The sequence below is a fragment of the Mesoplodon bidens genome, assembly GCF_964165515.1.
Source record: "Mesoplodon bidens genome assembly, chromosome: 6".
NCBI classification, from domain to species: domain Eukaryota; kingdom Metazoa; phylum Chordata; class Mammalia; order Artiodactyla; family Ziphiidae; genus Mesoplodon; species Mesoplodon bidens.
Genome location: NC_138162.1, coordinates 2,246,718 through 2,265,800, shown reverse-complemented (window position 1 = coordinate 2,265,800; position 19,083 = coordinate 2,246,718). Strand labels below are relative to the sequence as shown.

The 19,083-nt window shown below is 61.0% G+C and overlaps 2 protein-coding genes across 4 annotated transcripts; one reads left to right on the top strand and one right to left on the bottom strand.

The window, feature by feature from the left end:
* Positions 1 to 1,576: 1,576 nt before the first annotated feature.
* Positions 1,577 to 9,183, top strand: SLC2A6 (solute carrier family 2 member 6). Of its 3 annotated transcripts, none has more exons than XM_081237949.1 (10): positions 1,577 to 1,743; positions 2,315 to 2,477; positions 3,491 to 3,697; positions 4,352 to 4,451; positions 5,196 to 5,292; positions 5,721 to 5,868; positions 6,503 to 6,611; positions 6,998 to 7,183; positions 7,406 to 7,551; positions 8,410 to 9,183. In XM_081237949.1, exons 1-10 carry the CDS (start codon positions 1,652 to 1,654, stop codon positions 8,563 to 8,565), a joined length of 1,404 nt encoding a protein of 467 aa, XP_081094075.1. In that variant the 5' UTR covers positions 1,577 to 1,651; the 3' UTR covers positions 8,566 to 9,183. The 3 variants fall into 3 exon arrangements, with proteins under 3 accessions (XP_081094075.1, XP_081094076.1, XP_081094074.1); XM_081237950.1 differs by having other exon boundaries at positions 5,081 to 5,292; positions 5,839 to 5,868; XM_081237948.1 differs by having other exon boundaries at positions 5,081 to 5,292; positions 5,716 to 5,868.
* Positions 9,184 to 9,550: 367 nt separating this feature from the next.
* Positions 9,551 to 18,833, bottom strand: CACFD1 (calcium channel flower domain containing 1). The gene is made up of 5 exons (XM_081237357.1): positions 18,642 to 18,833; positions 15,813 to 15,885; positions 15,114 to 15,239; positions 12,185 to 12,292; positions 9,551 to 11,622 (listed from the first exon to the last, which is right to left on the bottom strand). The coding sequence occupies exons 1-5, from the start codon at positions 18,760 to 18,762 to the stop codon at positions 11,532 to 11,534; spliced, it is 519 nt and encodes a 172-aa protein (XP_081093483.1). The 5' UTR covers positions 18,763 to 18,833; the 3' UTR covers positions 9,551 to 11,531.
* Positions 18,834 to 19,083: the final 250 nt, after the last annotated feature.

Here is a 19,083-nt window from a genome sequence, read left to right as displayed (position 1 = left end):
AAGAGAACTATAACAACTTTTAAAAACACTTTGCTATTTTGATAGCTAAAATTTGGAAATAACCCAAATGTTCAACAACAAAGAATCGGTTGTAAAATATATGTGGCACATCCATTCAGCAGCATAGGGTGTGATTCAGCCTCCTCCATCTGAAAAAGTCCAAAGGGGGAGCTGGAACTAGTAATTCAGTTTTGTTTTGTTTTGTTTTGTTTTGCGGTACGCGGGCCTCTCACTGTTGTGGCCTCTCCCACTGCGGAGCACAGGCTCCGGACACGCAGGCTCAGCGGCCATGGCTCACGGGCCCAGCCGCTCCGCAGCATGTGGGATCTTCCTGGACCGGGGCACGAACCCGTGTCCCCTGCATCGGCAAGCGGACTCAACCACTGCGCCACCAGGCAAGCCCCAGTTTTGTTGTTTTTGTTGTGTGGTGTGTGGGTGTGGTTTGCGTGTGTGGTTTGCGTTTTTGTTTGGTTGGGTTTTTTGTTGGTGGCGGTGGTGGTTTTTCTGTTTTAAGAATGGGCTTCCAAGGCTTCCCTGGTGGCGCAGTGGTTAAGAATCTGCCTGCCAATGCAGGGGACACAGGTTCGAGCCCTGGTCCGGGAAGATCCCACATGCCGCAGAGCAACTAGGCCCCTGAGCCACAACTACTGAGCTTGAGCGTCTGGAGCCTGTGCTCCACAACGGGAGAGGCCGTGACAGTGAGAGGCCTGCGCACCGCGATGAAGAGTGGCCCCCGCTTGCCGCAACTGGAGAAAGCCCTCGCACAGAAAAAAAAAAAAAAAAAAGAACGGGCTTCCAGGGAATTTTCGGGTTCTGCTTTTCTTATTTTTAAATGCTATCTTATTACCTGGATGATTCGCTACAAGCCCAAGTCACTTCTGCAATCAGAAATGGGGAAAATATGTCTCGTCCACTGGAGTCGCCACCCCCTCTTCCCTCTGCCTTCACTCCACACACCCTCGGCTGCGGCTGTCCCAGATACTCGCGAACCTGATTTCACCGCGTCAAGGGGACAGCGGTGACTCCGAGACGCGATGTGGCAGGGAGAGAGGCCTTCGAGCGCAAGGCGGAGCACACAACTTTCCTCTCCACAAGTGTTCGCTGTGTGACCTTTGCGCGTCACGGCCCCTCTCTGGGCTTCAGCTTCCTCCTGCCTATAGCAACTGGGCCCCAGGGGTGGGACGCAGTCTGCGCCCCGGGGATGGTACCCAGCTTGGACCCAGACGCGGACACAGACGAATGGGGAAGGGCTCTGCCTCCAGGCCCTGCACGACTTTCAAGCGGCTCCCTCCGTGCGGATTCCCGTCCCCTAAGCGAGCCCCGGGGCCTCCAGGGGCGCACGAGGGGCCTGCCGCGTCCAGGGAAAACCCTGCCGCCCCGTCGGGGTTCCACCGCCCTACACCCGAGTCGGTTCCAGGGTAAAGCCCGGCCGCCCCACCCCAGCGCCGCACCCCGCATCCTCAGCATCCGCACCACTCGTGGCCGCCTCATTGGCCGGCGCCCGCTCTGCAGGGCCGCCCCGCAGCCAATCGCGGTCGTGGGGGCGGAGCTGCGGGCTCAGCCGGATGCTCCCAGCAGCTGCGGCCGGACGCGCCTCTGGCCGGAGCTGCCCCGGACCCTCGGCGGCGCACCCTGACAGGAGAAGCCGGCCATGCAGGAGCCGCTGCTGGGAGCCGAGGGCCCGGACTATGACACCTTCGCCGAGAAGCCGCCCCCGTCACCAGGGGAGAGGACGCGGGTCGGGTGAGAGCCTCTAGGCATAGGGTCTGCGGGTGGAGGCTAGGGATGGCCCCGGTCCCTCCAGTGGGCAGCTGGCTCCCATCTTGGGCCTCCACTGACTGTCGGTGAGTGGCCACCAAGGGGCCATCTGGTTCCCTCCTGCCCCAGACACACTAGTCCTATTTAAGGAGCCGGTCCTGCTGAGTACAGGGCCCAGCCCCCAACTGGCAGAGACAGGGCGACTGAGAGCCAGAGAGGGCGACTGAGAGCCAGAGGGGGCGAGCGGTTCGCCTGAAGTCACAGAGCAAGCCTTGAATGGCAAAGCTGGGGGCAGACACCAAGCCTCCTCTTGTGGGAATAGTGCTGTGCACCTGCGTCTCAGCCACAGCAGTGGGCTGCAAGGGCTGTCCTCATGCCCTGGGGGCTTCCCAAGGGAGCTGGTGCTCAGGCCTGGGAGGTGCCAGTCCGACCAGCTCTTGACCCAGCCGTCCCCAGCACTGCCCTCTGAGCGGGTAGCCACCGTGCTCAGGACAAGCGGCAGTTAGGCGAGGAGGGACTCCGAGATTCTGACTGCCCTGCACCCCCCGTGCACCAGGGCCCTGCAGAACAAGAGGGTGTTCCTAGCTACCTTCGCTGCTGTGCTGGGCAATTTCAGCTTCGGGTATGCCCTGGTCTACACGTCCCCTGTCATCCCAGCCCTGGAGCACTCCTTGGATCCAAACCTGAGTCTGACCAAAACCCAGGCATCCTGGTTCGGGGTAAGAGCCACGCTCTGAGCTGGAGAGGGGCAGGGCAGGGGGGGCAGGGACGCACTGAGCTCTGTCCCAAGCTAGGAACCCCCCGAAGGTCAGCCTTGAGACCCCCTCCAGGGCCCTGGTCTGCCCCCTCCCCCACCCACTTCAGGCTGGGGTGGGGGGTGGAGGGGTGGGGTGAGGCCAGATAATGGCTCCGAAATAAAAGGAGGAAGTGAAAGCTGATGGAGAAGGCGTGGGAAGGAGCAGGTGGGGAGGTGTCCCTTAAGGTCTCCACCCAGTGGGGCTGAGGGCTCCCCAGATCCCCCCACCCAGAGCCGGGTTGTCACAGCAGACAGGACACCTCCCTGGACGAGCGGTGGCAGGAGAATCAGCTACTAATGGAAAGAGCACTGCTGGGGCACGAGGGTCCCAGGATAGATGGGGGGCATGTACGTGGGAAGAGCACAGGCCCCGAGAGTCCCAAGGTTCTAGAATGGCAATCTTAGTGGCCTCAGATTTACAACCACAGCACGTTAGCTAAGATAATAATACCCAACGCAGACTGCGCACCTAGTGTGTGCTGGGCCTACGCTAGGCACTTGCCATGAGAGCCGGTTTACCCCAGGGCCAACCCTATGAGGTGGGTGCTACCGCTGTCCCCATAATGCAGCTGAAGAAACTGAGGCTCAGACAGGCTGAGCACCGTGCCCAGGTCACTGACCGGATCCAACCTGGTACACTCGACAGGGAATCCGAGAACCCCCCAATCTTAAAATCCCAAGGGCTTCAAGTCACAGAGTTCTCCTGCCTGCTCTATCACAGTGCTAGACATTTAAACATCAGGCTGGACAGAACCACCGCAGACAGCTGTTGTGGCATCCCTAACAAAACAGCTGTCCACGTGCTGCTTGTACCCCTCTGGAGACAGGAGGCTCACTACCACCCAGGGCCCTAGTCCGGCGGCCCAGGCTCCTGGGACAGCCTGGGAAAGCAGCTGTCTCTAGGCTCTGACGGGGCCCTGCACCCTTTCCCTGCAGTCCGTGTTCACCTTGGGTGCGGCGGCCGGGGGCCTCAGTGCCATGGTGCTCAACGACCTCCTGGGCCGGAAGCTCAGCATCATGTTCTCGGCTGTACCCTCGGCTGCCGGCTATGCGCTCATGGCAGGTGCCCACGGCCTCTGGATGTTGCTCCTGGGGAGGACGCTGACGGGCTTCGCTGGGGGACTCACAGCTGCCTGCATCCCGGTAAGGCCAGGACTGCCCACCCCGGTCCTCTCACTGCCTCAGTATTTGCACTGACCACCATCAGCTGAGGTCTCCTGGCCTCGGATCCCCCTGGTCAACAGGGATAGGTTTGCCACGGAGCCTCAGCTCAGCCCCACCAGGGCAGCCAATCTGGGGGGAATCTGACACCAGTCCCAAGCCGCCCCCAACTCTGGACTCCCCCAACTTCCCGTCCTGAGTCCTGACACACCCATTTGCTTAATCAGAGAAAATCCACATTGAGCAACGCAACGGGAAAGGGAAGGGAAGTCCCTGCCCTGCACCCTTCCTGGGACCCCCCTCGTCTTACCCACCATTCCACACACCCCCTCGGGGGCTGGGCAAGCCCGGCACGGGACGAAGGCCCCTGGAAGGAGCAGAGGCCAGAGTCTGGTGCCCTCGGGCCTCCCAATTCCCAGCCTCACGTCCCCCCGTCAGAGCTGAGTGCTTCTGCCCACTTGACAGGGCACCTGAGGCCCGAGGGAGGTCATGCCGTGAGTCATGATGAGGACGAGAACCCCACCGGAAGCCCCCACTCCCTGCTCCCCACGGCTCACCGGGCCACCCCTGCTACCTCAGCCGGGCCCAGGCCCCTGTGTTCTCAGCAGAGGCCGGGGGTGGGGATGTGTCTTGCAGGTGTACGTGTCTGAGATTGCTCCCGCAGGCGTCCGTGGGGCCCTGGGCGCCACACCCCAGCTCATGGCCGTGTTTGGATCACTGTCCCTCTATGCCCTTGGCAAGTATCATCCAAATGCGCACTAGGCACCTCCCCCGTGTGCAGGCTGGGGGGTGGTGGGGTGCTGCTGAGCAGCCGGGGTGGAAAGGGATGAACGTGCCCCCAAACGAATTCCACGCTGGGAGGCCAAAGGCATAGCTACCATCATGCTGTGTGCCTCCAGGCAGTTCCCTGCGCCTCTCTGGTCATGAGGTCCCACCCCTAACTGGGCAGTGAGGGCTTCTCTTGGGCTGGCAGTCTTTAAACTGTCTTTTAACAGCAGGATGTTTTCTGTCAAATAGTCTTAGGTGGGAAGACCATAGAGAAGAGTGATCAGAGTGCAGCCAGCTGAGGTGGGGTGGGGGTTTGGTGGTAGAGGCCCCAGGACCTGGCTGCTCAGGCTACTCCTCCATCACCTTGCCGTGGCCCTTGAGGCCCTCCAAGGACCTGGGCCCTGTGCCAGGGACCAGGCAGCCCCTGTGGCCCCTCTTGATTCAGACCACAGAGGCCTGGAGCAACCAGGGTAGGCTTCCTGTAGGAGGTGGCCCTGGGACTCACACCTGAGGGCAAATGAGGCTGCTCAGAGGCCCCGGTGGGAGGGGTTCTGTGTCCAGCCCAGCCCCAGCTCCTCACCCACTCCTTGTGCCCAGGCCTGCTGCTGCCGTGGCGCTGGCTGGCCGTGGCCGGGGAGGGGCCTGTGCTTGTCATGATCCTGCTGCTCAGCTTCATGCCCAACTCACCTCGCTTCCTGCTCTCGAGGGGCAGGGACTCGGAGGCGCTGCAGGCACTGGCCTGGCTGCGAGGGGCTGACGCTGACATCCGCTGGGAGTTCGAGCAGATCCAGGACAACGTCCGGAGACAGGTGTGGGAGGGGTGGGCGCCCGCAGCACTGTGGGGCTGTGGCCATTCACTAGGCTGTCACGAGCCTCAGTTGCTTTTCCTAGAGAACAGGGATAAGAGCAGTTCCCACCTCTAGGAACAAAGGGTGGGGGGGTGGGATGTCGTGGCCCCTGGCCCAGGGCGCATGCGCCGTGCGGTGGATGCCTGGGGGCCCGGCGATACTGACAAGCAGGGGTCTGCCTTGGCCCACCTACTGATCCAAGAGCCTGGGTCCACGCAGGGGTGTCCGGGCCTGTCCCCAGAGCCAGGGTTGCCTCAGTGCTGGGGATCTTTCCTGGAGGAGGGAAGAGGGGAGCCTCCTACCCAGCTCCATGCAGCCCAGGGCGGGTTGGTGCCAGCCGGAGGGGCGGGCACAGCCCCCTCAGCGTCAGCCTCGCGTCTCCAGAGCAGCCACCTGTCGTGGGCCGAGGCCCGGGACCCCCACATGTACCGCCCCATCGTCATCGCCTTGCTGATGCGCTTCCTGCAGCAACTGACGGGCATCACGCCCATCCTCGTCTACCTGCAGTCCATCTTCGACAGCACTGCCGTCCTGCTGGTAAGAGCCCGGCCCCACACCACCCGCTCTGCCCCCAGATCCAGGGAGGGCATCCCTGCGGAGGATCTGCTCTGTGCCGGGGTCTGGGATGCACGCACACGCGCAGACACCAGCATCTCTTAACTGTTTCTGGGCCAACCACCTGTTCTCAGAGGAATGTTTGTAAACAAAGCTTGCATGTTTTAAAATAAGATAGGCAGAATTACAAGGGAAACCAGTTTTGTAGAAGCATAGGCCCCCTGGGAGCCACAGATCCCGGGTTCAGAGCATCTGCCACCTGCTGAGGATGTCACCTCCCCTCCAAACCTCAGCTTCCTCCTATGCGAAGCCAGCATGGCTTCATCCACCCTTCCTGGGGCTCAGAGGGAGATGAGATCTGAAGATGAGCGACAGCATGGTTCCACAAGTTGCTGTTATGCCTGGATCCGGTGCCAGCCCTGGGCTTAGTGGTGGGCACAGCAGTTGTGCCCCTGCCTGCAAGGGCCCCATGGGCCGGGCTGGGCGACCAGCGCAACAGCCTGGCACAAAGCAGCTGAGCCTGGGGCCTGACCCTGCAGAGCCTCGGCGGGGGCGGGGGCCGGGGGGAGGAACAGCAGGCTGGGGTCCCTCAGCCCCGGGGACTTCCTCCTTGCAGCCCCCTGAGGACGACGCCGCCATCGTGGGAGCCGTGCGGCTCCTGTCCGTGCTGATCGCCGCCCTCACCATGGACCTGGCCGGACGCAAGGCTCTGCTCTTTGTCTCAGGTGAGCACAGGCTGCTCACATACACTCACTGACTCCTTCAGCAGCTGCCATGTGTCTTGTCAGCCCTCGCGGTGGGAACGCCAGGGGGCCTGGGTCAGACCTGCCCTGGTGGCCTGCGTCTCCCCAGCATCTCCCCAGCAACCAGCGAGGGCCCAGGCATCCAGAAAGGTCTGCTGGGGCTCATGGGAGCAAACGAGCCCACGATGACACACACGCTGGGTGTGACGGGAGCCCAAAGGCGGGCTGGGTGGGAGCTGGCTGCCCTGCAGGAGGAAGCCTCCAGTCACAGGCGGCCTGAAGGGGACTGGGCCACACGGGGTACAGCGCACTGAGGGGTGCTGGCTGAGAGGGTCCCGGCCCCCCGAGGGCCACCTGTCTGTCCACAGCGGCCAGCATGTTTGCTGCCAACCTGACACTAGGGCTGTACGTCCATTTCGGTCCAAAGCCTCTGACCCCCAACGGCACCATGGGCCTGGAGAGTGTGCCCCTGGGAGGCACAGAGCAGCCCCTGGCCACGCCCACCAACTACCTCACCCTGGTGCCCCTGCTGGCCACCATGCTCTTCATCATGGGTAGGTGTGGCCGTGCTCTACGGGGTCTGGGGACGGGGCTGTCTTGGGTGTGAGTTGCGGGGACGCGCTGGTGTTGTGGGCTGTCACTGCTGTCCTGGAGGCCGGGGAGCCGTCTCTCAGCAGCTCCAGGGAGCCACGAGAGGCCTTCTTCCCCGCCACACCCCCGCCACACCCCCCGCCCGACAAATGGGCTCTGAGCCCGCCCCTCCCCGCTTCCGGCAGGCTACGCCATGGGCTGGGGGCCCATCACCTGGCTCCTCATGTCCGAGATCCTGCCGCTGCGGGCGCGCGGCGTGGCCTCGGGGCTCTGCGTGCTGGTCAGCTGGCTCACCGCCTTTGCCCTCACCAAGTCCTTCCTGCTGGTGGTGGTGAGTGCTCCGCCGCCGGGGGCCGGGGGCCTCTCTGGCCGGTGACAGGGCTGTGCTGAGGCTTCTCCGCGTGTCCCCTCGGCCTTAGCACACACACCCTTCACGCCGAGGCCACGGGCCGTCAAGTGACAACGTTCATTTCAGCAAACAGACTCGGCTCAGGGAACTGTGGGGAGAAGTCAGGTGATTGACCTCCCAGGCCAAGGTGGGACCCAAGTCCAGAGAGCCACACCCTCCTGCCCTGCCTGTCACCCTCCGGGGTATCTGGGCCTTCTGTCTGGGTGGGCAGTTTGGGTCTCTCCGCCAAATGCTTCCCCATCCTGGCTTCACCCAGCCTCTCGGTTCAAACCCCCAGCAGGCCCTGAAGCCAACCACAACCTCCAAGTTCCAGCTCCCAACTCCCAAGTGGGAGAATCTGGTGGGGACAGCTTGGATGGGGCCTAGCCTGGTGCAGTCAGTGGGTCAGGGCAGGGTTGTGGGGCGCCCAGAGCAGGTCAGCCAGCTGTGGTGGCAGGCCTGCTGCAAGTGGGCCTGTGGGGCAGCTGAAAATGAGAGGTGGGCACTGGGACCAAGGAGAGAGGCCGGTGTCTGGGGCAGGGTGGGCTTCGGCTGGGAGAAGTCAGTCCTGGGCCCAGCACAGAGGAAGGCTGTCTGCACCCCTCAAGGACTCGAATGCCCTGCTGAGGCACTTGGATTTCACGCTGGAGACAGTGGGGAACACGGGGGTGGTCCAAGCAGGGGAACGAGATGAAGGCCTGCCCCCCAGGCTGGCTGATGCTCGCAGGGCCAAGAAGCTGGTGCTGGGGCGGAAGGACCTTTAGGGTTCCCCTGTGACCCGGAGCCCTTCTTCTCCCCCAGAATGCCTTCGGCCTGCAGGTGCCTTTCTTCTTCTTTGCTGCCGTGTGCTCCGTGAACCTGGCCTTCACCGGCTGCTGTGTGCCCGAGACCAAGGGCCGGTCTCTGGAGCAGATCGAGTCCTTCTTCCGCAGCGGGAGGAGGTCCTTCCTACGCTAGGGCGGGGCCTCCGCCGCTGAGGGCCAAACCACTGGGTGGTGGAGCGTGTCGGGGCCCCAAACCTGCACCCCGCGTCCAGGAGGCGGTGTCAGCCCGCCGCCAGCCAGGGCACAGGAGGACCGGCCAGAGGCCTCACGGCACAGCACACGCACCGGCTCTGGGCAGGCAGCACCCTGTCCAGCCTCGGCCCTGGCTCAGGTGGCCCCAGTGTCACCCACTCATCGGCCAGACCCACCGACGGAGGGGGCAGCCACATGGCCCCGGGGCCAAGGCCTTGTTGGGCGACCTCGGGCCTAGTGCTCACTCACGCGGGGAGGGCCACGCCGAGGACACACAGGGCTGCTGGCGGTGCAGCGGCTCCGCACAGGGACATCGGCCCTCCTCCTGCTCTGATCACCTGGCGGCCATTGAGCCTCTTGGCTTTGGGGACCAAGACAGGAAACTGGGCCTGTGAGGCCTATGGACACCACAGGGACCGTCCTGGACCCCCAAAGGCCAGGACCCAGCGTGGACACTCCCTCCTACACCCACCCGCCTTCTGGGAACAGGAAGTGCTCGAGCTCAAGCCGCGTTCACCCTATTTATACAAATAAATCGGGCCACGGCCCAGGAGAGGAAGGAGTGGGGTTTACTCCAGGTGGGGGAGCCCCCCCAGCAGCCAGGCTGGACCCAAATTCTCAGCCGAGGTCGCCAGGGCCTGCTGCCCCAGGCCACCTCTCTATGGCCACCCCAAGCTGCCCACAGCCAGGCAGAAGGAAGAGGCGACGGCCGTGGGGTTCCAGCCCCTCCTAGCTGTGTGAGCTCAGCCAAGCCACCGTCCTTGTCTGAGATGCTGGGAGCAGGCCGGCACAGGGCCAGCAGCATAGGGGACCTCGATACCGTGGCAGTTGCTCCCGGGGCTGGCCCCTGCTCAGCCGGCATCCGGGCATCCCTACCGCTTATTTAGTGCCCCGGAGGGAGACGGTAACAGGCGGACCGCGCGAGCGACCATACAAACCGCTACCAGGCTTTATTGCTCAAAATGCAAGCCAAACACAGAGTAAACAAGGACCACGAGAGGGCAGAGGCCAGGGCTGCAGAGGTGGGAGAGGGCCCTGGCGGCCCCGCCCTTCCGCCACCCTGCAAGGTGGGACCACCCCCCCACCGCCCCCCGACTGGGAGGCAGGATCGCAGCTCCAGGGCTGCTCGGCTACACTTGTTTGGAGCCTCGGCAAGTGACCTGCCCACTCTGGCCTGTGACCGAGGGGCTGGAGGGCCCACCCAACTTCCTCACAGGGCAGAAGCACGAGCTTCCTCAACATACAGCCAGCCCTTCTCCTCCTGCAGCAAGAAGACCCCCATCAGCAAGGCCCCGGAGGCAGGGGTAGGAGGGACCCCAGAGCCCCGCTTCCTGGGTACGAATGAGCCAAGAGGGGCGGGCAGGGCCCTGGCTCCTCCTGGGAGGTAGACAGGTCTCATTCACAGCACACGCAGGAGAGACACACACACACACACACCCTGCCGGCCCGGAGAGACCTACAGCCCACAGCCCTTTGAACCCAGCGCTGGCCTGAGGAAATTGGTCCCAGAGGACCCCTGAAGGCACGTGTCGGGCTCCCTGGAGAGCTGCTGGGGGATGCTGCTGTGCCCGGGACAGTGCCTGCCCTCCCAGTCTCAAACACTAACAAACCCCAGAGGTGAAAAGTCCCTCTGGGAAGCAAAGACCGGGGCGCAGCCCTGGGGCTGGTTCCACAGAGCAGGGGAGGGCCCCTGAGCTCTGGGCGCCCAGAGCAGGCCCAGCCTGGGGTCCTGGGAGGGGCAGGAGCTGAGCCCCAGGCCACCCGGGCGGGCCAGGCCTGTCACACACGCCAATGGCTGAAACCAGTCCCAACAACCAGCGCGGCCAGTGGGCAGGGCGGAAGGAAGGGACGGCACACGGAGGGAGGCTGGGGAGACGACGTGCACGTCCACACAGGCCCCGTTCCCTGGTGGCCTGGCACCCAGCGCAGTGGGGACAGCTCACGGTGGGAGCAGGGGCGGCTCTAGCCCTGCCCAGCTCTCAAAAGGCAGGAAGCTCCCCGAGGACAGGGGAGGGGGTGGGGTTGGCAGGTCCACACCAGAGAGGTGGACGGGCAGCCCCGTGGGGCAGGGGAGAGCCTGCCCTCCGCACGTCCTTAGCACCGGGGCCTGGGGGATGGGGAGAACCTAGGGGCTGGCCAGGCCCATGGGAAGTGTCCTGGTTCTGTGCTAGTCCAAGGTTCCCGGAAACCGGGGGAGGGAGCACACCCCTACAGCAGTTGGGTCACCACCCGGGCTGCCGTCACGGGTCGGGAGCACTGTGGGCTCCCATGGAGAACAGAGTGGCAGGGGGTACGGGCAGCAGGACACCGCTCCGCCTTGATGACAGGAGGACAGAGGCAGCCCAGGTGGCTCAGCTTACGGGATGCTCTCCTGCCTGGAGGGCGGAGAGGAGGCCACTGTGGCCAATGCCCAGGCCTGGGTTGATGTACCTCCCACCCCGAGACGGGACCAAAGTCTCCAAAAGCAGCTCTTCGCGGGCCTTCAGCAGGTCTCGGGGGTCCTGCCAGCTGTGTAAGTCTGGAAACCCACCCAGGGGCCTGTTGCCGGCAGGCCACGCGAGCTGGGAAGAGTAGGGTCAGGCGGGCTGTCTGCAGAGCTCTGCAGGCTCCGCGCGGCCTCACGCCCCGAGGCCCCCGCTGCCTGCCGCCACCTCCCATCCCCTCGGCGCTGGCCAAGGCCCTCAGAGCCCTCACCCCGGCCCCTCGGCACCTGGATTGGGGCGATGCCTATCTGGAGGAGGGGCAGACAGAGGAGGACTCCAGGTGCGGGGACAGGTGAGAGGGACCGAGGGAGCTGGACACAGGCTCCTCTTCCAGGCTGACCCTCAGGGTCAGTGCGCCTCGGGGACGTGCTCACACAGACCAGAGGGCCGACGGGGCGGGGGGCGGGAGGGTCCCCCGACCACATCACAGCTCCCCTTCCAGGGTGTCCGTGAGCTTCTCCTCGTCCGCCTGCTGCTTCTGCTGCTGGATCCTGGCGTAGGAGATCGCGTCGCCCCTGGGGAGAGAGCCAGTCAGCGCCACAGGGGACGGACCCCAGACACACAGCCCTCCCAGCCTCCGCCCCATTCCGACCTGCGACCCAGGTATGGCCTGCAGACAGAGCCTAACGGGCCCTCCAGTTTCCCCAGGCAGAGACCCTATTGCTAGGATGGCGAAGACACGTCTTGTCACCTCTAAGAGTGGCACAGGCTGCCTGGGATGCTGGGCTGAGGATCCGGATTCTCAGTCTGGGCTCCGCGAGAGAGGGTGAATGCTGGCCGCGGAGCCAGGTGCGGGCCCCGCTGGGAAGAGGCTCTCAGTCGCCATGCTCTGCCACCCCTGCTACAGGCTGTGACGAGGCACGACGGGGCCACCAGGGAGTCCCATGAGTTCTCCTGCTCTTACCCCCTACGGCTCAGACACCCTGGAGACACGGACGGGGGTCACGGACAGCCTCTGTGCCTCCGTTTCCACAACAGAATAACGGGGGCCACTCCCAGCCCTCTCCTCCCTGCGAGACTTCAGGAGGCGGGAAGTAAAGATCCCCCACCCCCGGGGGCTGGGACCAGCAGACGCACTTCTTGCCCAGAGCAGACAGTCCATACAGCACTCCGGTGGCGAAGGCGATGGCGTTGCCCAGCAGTGTGGTCAGGGTCAGGCTGATGACGATAGGAACGACGGCCATCCTAGAGGAGAAGCAGAGGTCAAAGGGCACTCCCACCCCACGGCCACGACACCACTTCCAGCTTCCCAGGTTCACCCAGCCCCCTTCCCAGACAGCCAGGTACAGGAAGGGTCCCCAGAAATCAGCTGGAGCACAGGTGCACAGCCGGGCTTCGTAAAGTCCTCAAACACCCGTGAGTGAACTTGTCTGTAAAATTCTGTGCATTTTCTGGGGAGAGAACCCAAAGCTTTCATCAGATTTTTGAAAGGATCTGTGATCCAAATAGGGTTAAACAGCATCAAAATGGCCCAAACCCCTGTGCATAAAAACAGGCAGACCAGAAAATTCAGTGTGAGTTCAGTCCCTTAGCGGCTTTGTGACTGGGGGCAAGTTACTCAACTGAGGCTCAGCCTCTCTACGGTAAGGTGGGGATCAAACCTCAGAGGTTTTGAGGCTGAATGAGACGAGGCATGTTAAGTACTTAACACGATGCCTGGAATAGCATAAGCACTAAATAAATGTTGGCTCTTATCAGCACAGTGAAACCAGCCGTATCTCAACAAGGAAGATCCCAAAGGTTAAAGTGCACAGGACACGAGGCTTCCTTATTGCAAGGTGCATGCCAAGAACCGCTAACTGGCTGGTGAGGCAGCTCTGTCTGGTCCAGGTTGGCACCACCCGGAGACAGGTGTCCACTCTGGCTTAAGTATCCATGGGGCCAATGCCTGGTCCTGGTTGGGATTTCCAGACCGGTGGCAGTGATTTGGGTTAACACACACACCCTGTACACAGGGAAGACAAGACTCTTCTTAGACTCTTCTCGGACTCAACCAAATGAATTCTACCTGAATTTCCATTCTGGCGGGACGTGTGATCATGAGATTTTACTGAAGTTATAAACTTTCTAAGTAAAAAAATAATAATAGAAATTGCAAAGGAAAAGAAAAGACCATGGGGAAAAATCTTCTGTCAAAACAAAACTAAAGGCAAACAACAGGCTAGAAATACATTTGCAAGAAATATAACAAAAAATTAAGAAATCTTTAATATAGAAACACATGTAACTTACTAAGTAAAATGTTACCATGTCAAAAGGTGAAAAGGAAACTAGACCATTAACTACCAAAAATGAAAATGCAATTAGTAAAAAACATACAGAAAAAGATTTTACCTTAGATAACAGACACAAATGTGAAAAGGGCACACGGCCCTGGGCCGGGGGAAAGAAAGAAGAAACTCAGGTACTCTCTTTGGAAAGCACTTTAGCCACATATTGAAATCTTTTAAATGATTGTAATCTTTGACCTAATAACCCCACACCTGGAAATAGATCCTAAGGAAATCATCAACACAGAAATTTTTAGCACCGAGATGTTCATCACAGCCTGATTTGCACTACAGGTTACAAATGAAGAAAAGCATGATACATTCAGCGGAATAAATATTTCTATCATTAAAATTTATCTTATGGGGACTTCCCTGGTGGCACAGTGGTTAAGAATCCGCCTACCAATGCAGGGGACGTGGGTTCGACCCCTGGCTCGATCCCTGGAAGATCCCACATGCTGCAGAGCAACTAAGCCCATGTGCCACAACGACTGAGCCTGCGAGCCACAACTACTGAGCCCGCACACCTAGAGCCTGTGCTCCGGAACAAGGGAAGCCACCGCCGCAATGAGAAGCCCGTGCACCACAACAAAGAGTAGCCCCTGCTCACCACAACTAGAGAAAGCCCACGTGCAGCAACGAAGACCCAACTCAGCCAAAAATTAATTAATATTAATTAATTAATTTTTTAAAAAGTCATCTTATGAAGCCTTTGTGGTAATACTGAAAATAGTTCTACCATGATTTTAAGGGGGAAAAAAACAGGATACAAATGTACTTGTAATGGTTAAAACTGTGAGAAAACAGGTTTTAGAAAATGCCTGAAGACAGAGTGAAACGACACATCAAAATGTTAACGAGTAGTGGGGCTTTGGGTAACAACTTTTTATTTCCACATTATTTTTAATGAATATATATTACTGTTAGCATTTTTAAATAATTTAAAAAAAAATAGAAACGCTGGCAAAGGAGGTGCCAACGCATGGTATTTCGTATTCCTCTGTGCTTTAGACACAGTGGGAAACGGCTCTAGAGCTGAGCACGTATCCTGTGCTCTAACACAACTACTGGCCTCCAGGAAGGGAAGAAACCCTTGAAATAAAAACCTCCATATTTATTTCTAAAGAGAATCTAGACAACCACTACCGCTGCTGTTGCCAAAAGCTGTTGAGGGCCTCCCAGACACCAGGCACTGTTCCGGAAGCTGCATTAAACACATCCACAAATTAGTTCAACCTCATGGCTCAGATGGGAGGTACGACATACTGAACTTGTTGTTACATGTGGGAAAATAAGAGAAAAGCATGTTTGGAAGGCACTATTTTTTGTTCTACAACTTGCTTCTTTCCCCTTTCATGTCAGGACATCTAGATCGGCCGCACTCCTGACAGGCTGCACAGAAGCACATACGGATCTACCAGAATCTGCTCTACAACTCCCGACTAATGGGCCCACAGTCCAGGCATTTCTCGCGTTCTCTATACACGTACTGCTGCAAGGTGTACGTATCTCACGTCTGAATACTGTGTGGCTGGACCTGTAGGCCCGACGCAGAGCCCTGGACGTTGGGTCACGTCGCGTAGCAGGTCCCTCACGGGACTCTGCACAAACGCCATCCCTGGTTAAACCTCTACCGAGAGTACACTAAGCAGCCGTCCGCCCAGCCCGGCCAACACTGTCACCTGCGGAAGCAGGGTCTGGGGGAGCCGAGTCAGGCCCGGCCCGCGGCCCCTCACCCGCAGTAGAAGACGGCCTTCTGCCAGGAGCGCAGCTGGTCCACCTTGGCCGCCACCGTGTTCGCAAACTCGATGAACTGGCAGCAGAAGGGCGCCTCACACAGCAGTAGGACGAACGCGTTCATGCTGCAGAGAGACGAGCAGGCTGGCGCCCAGGCCGGCGGGTCCCAGCGCCCCGCGATGCCGCCCCTCCGCCCGCTCCCGGCTGCTCCCCACACCCTGGGCTCCGGGAGGAGCCGGAGCAGGGCAGCCAGCCCACTGCCACGGCCCGCCCTCGGGATGCCCTCGCCGGAGGAGGGAACTCGGCGAGCCCTGAGCGCAGCACGTGTCTGGGCTGGGGACGGCTGAGCCCCAGGTGGCACGCCAAGGGTGTCTGCTCCCGCCTTTGGGCTCTCGGTGTCCGGGTCACAGTCACCGTGACCAGACACTGGGCCCTCACAGCGGGCCGGGCCCTTCCATTCGCCCCCACCTTGGAGGGAAAGCACCCTCGCTATCCCCGTTGGCCCCCAAGAACCCCCTGAGCCCCAGAGCAGGAATTCACACAACTAATACCACCCCAGGTCTCCCACACACCACTGGTGCCCAGTAACCCTCACAGCCCGGTCCACCCAATTCAACTCACTCGTGTTCCACCTGGGAGGTGCCCAAAAATCCACACGCCCCAACACCCCCCGGCAGGACGGTCACACGGCTACTCACATCATCCACACGCCGGCCGCAATGTTCAGAGGGTGGATGGTGATGCAGTTGAAGAGGCCGGAGATGGCGCAAGCTTGAAAGCGAGAGACACGGGCAGGAATCAGCAGGGAGGAAGGCACAGAGCCTGCGGGCAGGCCACCTGGGGAGACGGCTCGTGAAAGCACGAGACCCCTTCCAACCCCAGCACCTGGCTCTTCTCACAGCACCCAGAAGTCTCCCCACCGCCACCAGAGACAAGGCCAACACAGCAACTCCATGAACAGGTGAGGACGCAGCCTCAGACAGGCGAAGCGGCTTGCCCAGACCTCACGGCCAGGGTGCGGCCGGACCCCAGAGCTGGCTCGCTCTCGGGGCTCAGCGAGGCGGCGTAGACATCCCGCCCTCTCTCTGTTCTGGGGTTGGAGAAGCCCGCCCTCTGAACCCCAGCTGTCCCAAAACCCATCCCGCAAGGTGCGTAGCATGAAAAAGAGAACGTCTCTCAAGGGCTCAGGCCAGGGCAGGCGGCACCATGCCCAGGGCAGGCCGCAAGAGAAGTCCTCTGGATCTGGGTTGGGACAGGGCTGCCCCTCTTGGAAGAGAAATCAGGACCAGGTCGACCTGGATCACAACTCCAGCTCTGACTGACCCAGCAGCCCAGTGACTTTGGGTATGTTCTTTTCACCTTTCCAGGCCTGTTTTCTCTCCTGCACACAGGACAGCCCCACAGCCCAGCCCACCCACCCTGAAATACCAAGGGTGTGCAGCGGGGAGGGTGCACCCTCTCCTACCCCGAAGATCGGTTTCTCTGACGCCCCAAATGCGGAGCCTCGCTCACGCCTCCCGAGAGCATTCCACTGAGGGGTCTGCACAATCGCCTCCCTCCTCTCTCACAGCCCCCAGCCCCCTCCACCAAGGACTCCGGGAGTCTGCCGGGCAGTGCCTGGCTGCTGGGCAGCAAGCTGGGCCTTCTGAGGCAGCGATGAGCAATCAGTTCATTAAATTTGCAGCAGCTCCCTCTGCACCTGAGCCCTGACAAGGACCTGGAATTCTCCTATTTTCCCATGTAACCCTATGCAGACAGCAGACGATGGAAGAGGAAACCAGATGGAGTGAACCCAAACTGCAACGGAACTGCCCTGTATGTCCCCTGCCAAGGTCTCCTCCAGCGACAGATGTACTTCCCGCCTACTAAAGGCGGCACCTGTCCTGGGACAGGTCACACACACATTCGGGCAGCAAGGCTCCCCAGGGCCACAGACATAAGCGCCCACGATACAGTACTGCTCCAGCCTGACGTCAGCCGTGCCTGGTCTCACCTGACAGCGCCCCGTACTTCCTGCCGCAGTCAGCATGTCACCTCTACCCCACTATCTACCAACAGCCAACCTTGGGGTAGGACCAGGTTTCAACCCAGACAGACGGGCTCCAGCCAGGAGTCCTTTAACAATCAAGGGCTGTGAGATGTCCCCTCGGGGTGTCCAGCACTCTTGCCAAGTGAGGGAGGTGTCCTGTGCCAGCCTATCTCCTCCCAAGCTTTGGCCTCCAGCTGATGATCAGGACCCTGAGGAAACGCCTCTCCCGAGACCCCCCACAGCAGAGGAAGGTGACGCTACCCAACAGCCACCAGCCGCAAACACGAGGCTTAGCTGAACTCCAGTTTCATCTCTAAAACTCCTCCGTGCTTTGCATTCTACTCCGTATTATATACTATTGGGGATTCATATAACAAGCACTTGCCCCAAATCTGCAGGTGAAACTGACATTTCAGAGCGACGTCACAGGTTTCTCCTGAAGCGTCATCTGTAGCCCCAACACCATGAACTCCTGGGGTGGCCCAAGAATCCCACTTCGAAAAGTGCAGAACTGGATGCGACGCCAGGGCTAACGAGGGAGTTGGCAGGGCAGCTGACCCCAAGATGGAGGGAGGAGGGTGACAGCCCGCAGGCCACGCTCAGGCCCCTTCCCTTCTCCCCCCCACCCCGCCCCATCACTTTCACTCCCACAGCAGCCTCACTCTGATCTGCCAGGGAAACAGCCACCCAGACTCCAGATGATCATCTAAGACCTGACCAGTCTCTCCTACGAAGTCAAAAACATGCTCCCTCTGAAGAGGGACTCAGAGGCCTTTTTGTGACTGGAAGGGAGGGCCTGTCCCATTATCACCCCTGAACTTTCTTCCAGCCTCCATCCACCTGGGAGGGCCACGAGACTGGAAGGCGAGCCTAAGAAGGTGCTCCTTCGACATATCTGGTCAGGGTCTGCTTGCCTCTGGAAGACCTGCCATATGATCCTTATTTTACTGCTGTAGCAGATCTGCCTTCCTACGTATGTTCTTTGGGGGACTGTGCTAAAACAGCCCAGCTTTCCAGGAAACCTGAGGTCGGGGTGTGCGTGTCCGCCATGCGGGGTGGGGAGTAGAAGTAGGGGAGATGAGAGACGGTGGAGGCACAGTTGACAGCAGGAGGGAGAGCTGACATCAGGGGAAGCGCACTGCCTCCAAGTGGACAGTGAGGACCCAGAGGAGAGGCCACCTCCCTCAGCTCACTGCCTGGCCCTCCCGTGGGGACCGCCTGTCCCTCAGGAAATCTGGCCAGCACCCGCCCCATTTATAAACAACCTTCACCCAAAGGTTAAGGCGCCTGCCGCCCGCACCCACATCCGAGTCAACAGGTGAGGCGGCCTCCGGACCAGACTGAGCTCCAAGAGCCGCGCGTGGCCCGGAGACCCCGGCCCCAAGCCGGCCTCTTCCCGGGAGAAGGGGGGCCGCGGGGGGACGCCACGGGGGGCGGGGCCGAGCGCGCATGCGCAGCGTGCGGCAGCGCCGGCCCCTCCCCCGGGTCGGGTACTCACAGACGGCCCCTAACACCCCCGACAGGCGACACAGCCAGCGGTACCACCACGTCATGCCCTCCTCCTGCGCGGGCGGCGCCGAGCTCACGGACGCCACAGCCGCTCCGCCCGCACCGTTCATGGTGCCGCCGTCCGGCGCTCCCGCAGCCCTCACAAAGGCTCCGGAGCCGGCCGCGTCGTCCCGGCGCGCTGCCTTGTGGGAGAGGCGGCCGCTTATTAGCATAGGGGGCGGGGCTCTCGGGGGCGGGCGAGGGGCGCCCCAGAGGCTCGCGCTCATTAGCATAGAGGTGGGGCCGTGGGTAGGTGCGCCCGAGCGGGCCCGTGTTCATTAGCATAGGGGGCGGGGCCCGCAGGGACCTGGATGAGGAGGGCCCTAAGGGCTTGCGCTTATTAGCATAGGGGGCGGGTCCTGGCGCCGCAGGGCTCCCAGGCGGTCAAACAT

Excerpts from the sequence above, each read along its gene's own strand:
- SLC2A6 (XM_081237948.1), top strand. The coding sequence starts at position 1,652 with ATGCAGGAGCCGCTGCTGGGAGCCGAGGGCCCGGACTATGACACCTTC. Across the intron at positions 1,744-2,314 it reads GGGGAGAGGACGCGGGTCGG|GGCCCTGCAGAACAAGAGGG; the intron begins GTGAGAGCCTCT and ends CCCGTGCACCAG. Across the intron at positions 5,293-5,715 it reads AGGACAACGTCCGGAGACAG|AGCAGCCACCTGTCGTGGGC; the intron begins GTGTGGGAGGGG and ends TCGCGTCTCCAG.
- CACFD1 (XM_081237357.1), bottom strand. The coding sequence starts at position 18,762 with ATGAACGGTGCGGGCGGAGCGGCTGTGGCGTCCGTGAGCTCGGCGCCG. Across the intron at positions 15,240-15,812 it reads GCGGCCGGCGTGTGGATGAT|CATGAACGCGTTCGTCCTAC; the intron begins GTGAGTAGCCGT and ends GTCTCTCTGCAG. Across the intron at positions 11,623-12,184 it reads CTGTCTGCTCTGGGCAAGAA|GGGCGACGCGATCTCCTACG; the intron begins GTGCGTCTGCTG and ends CTCTCTCCCCAG.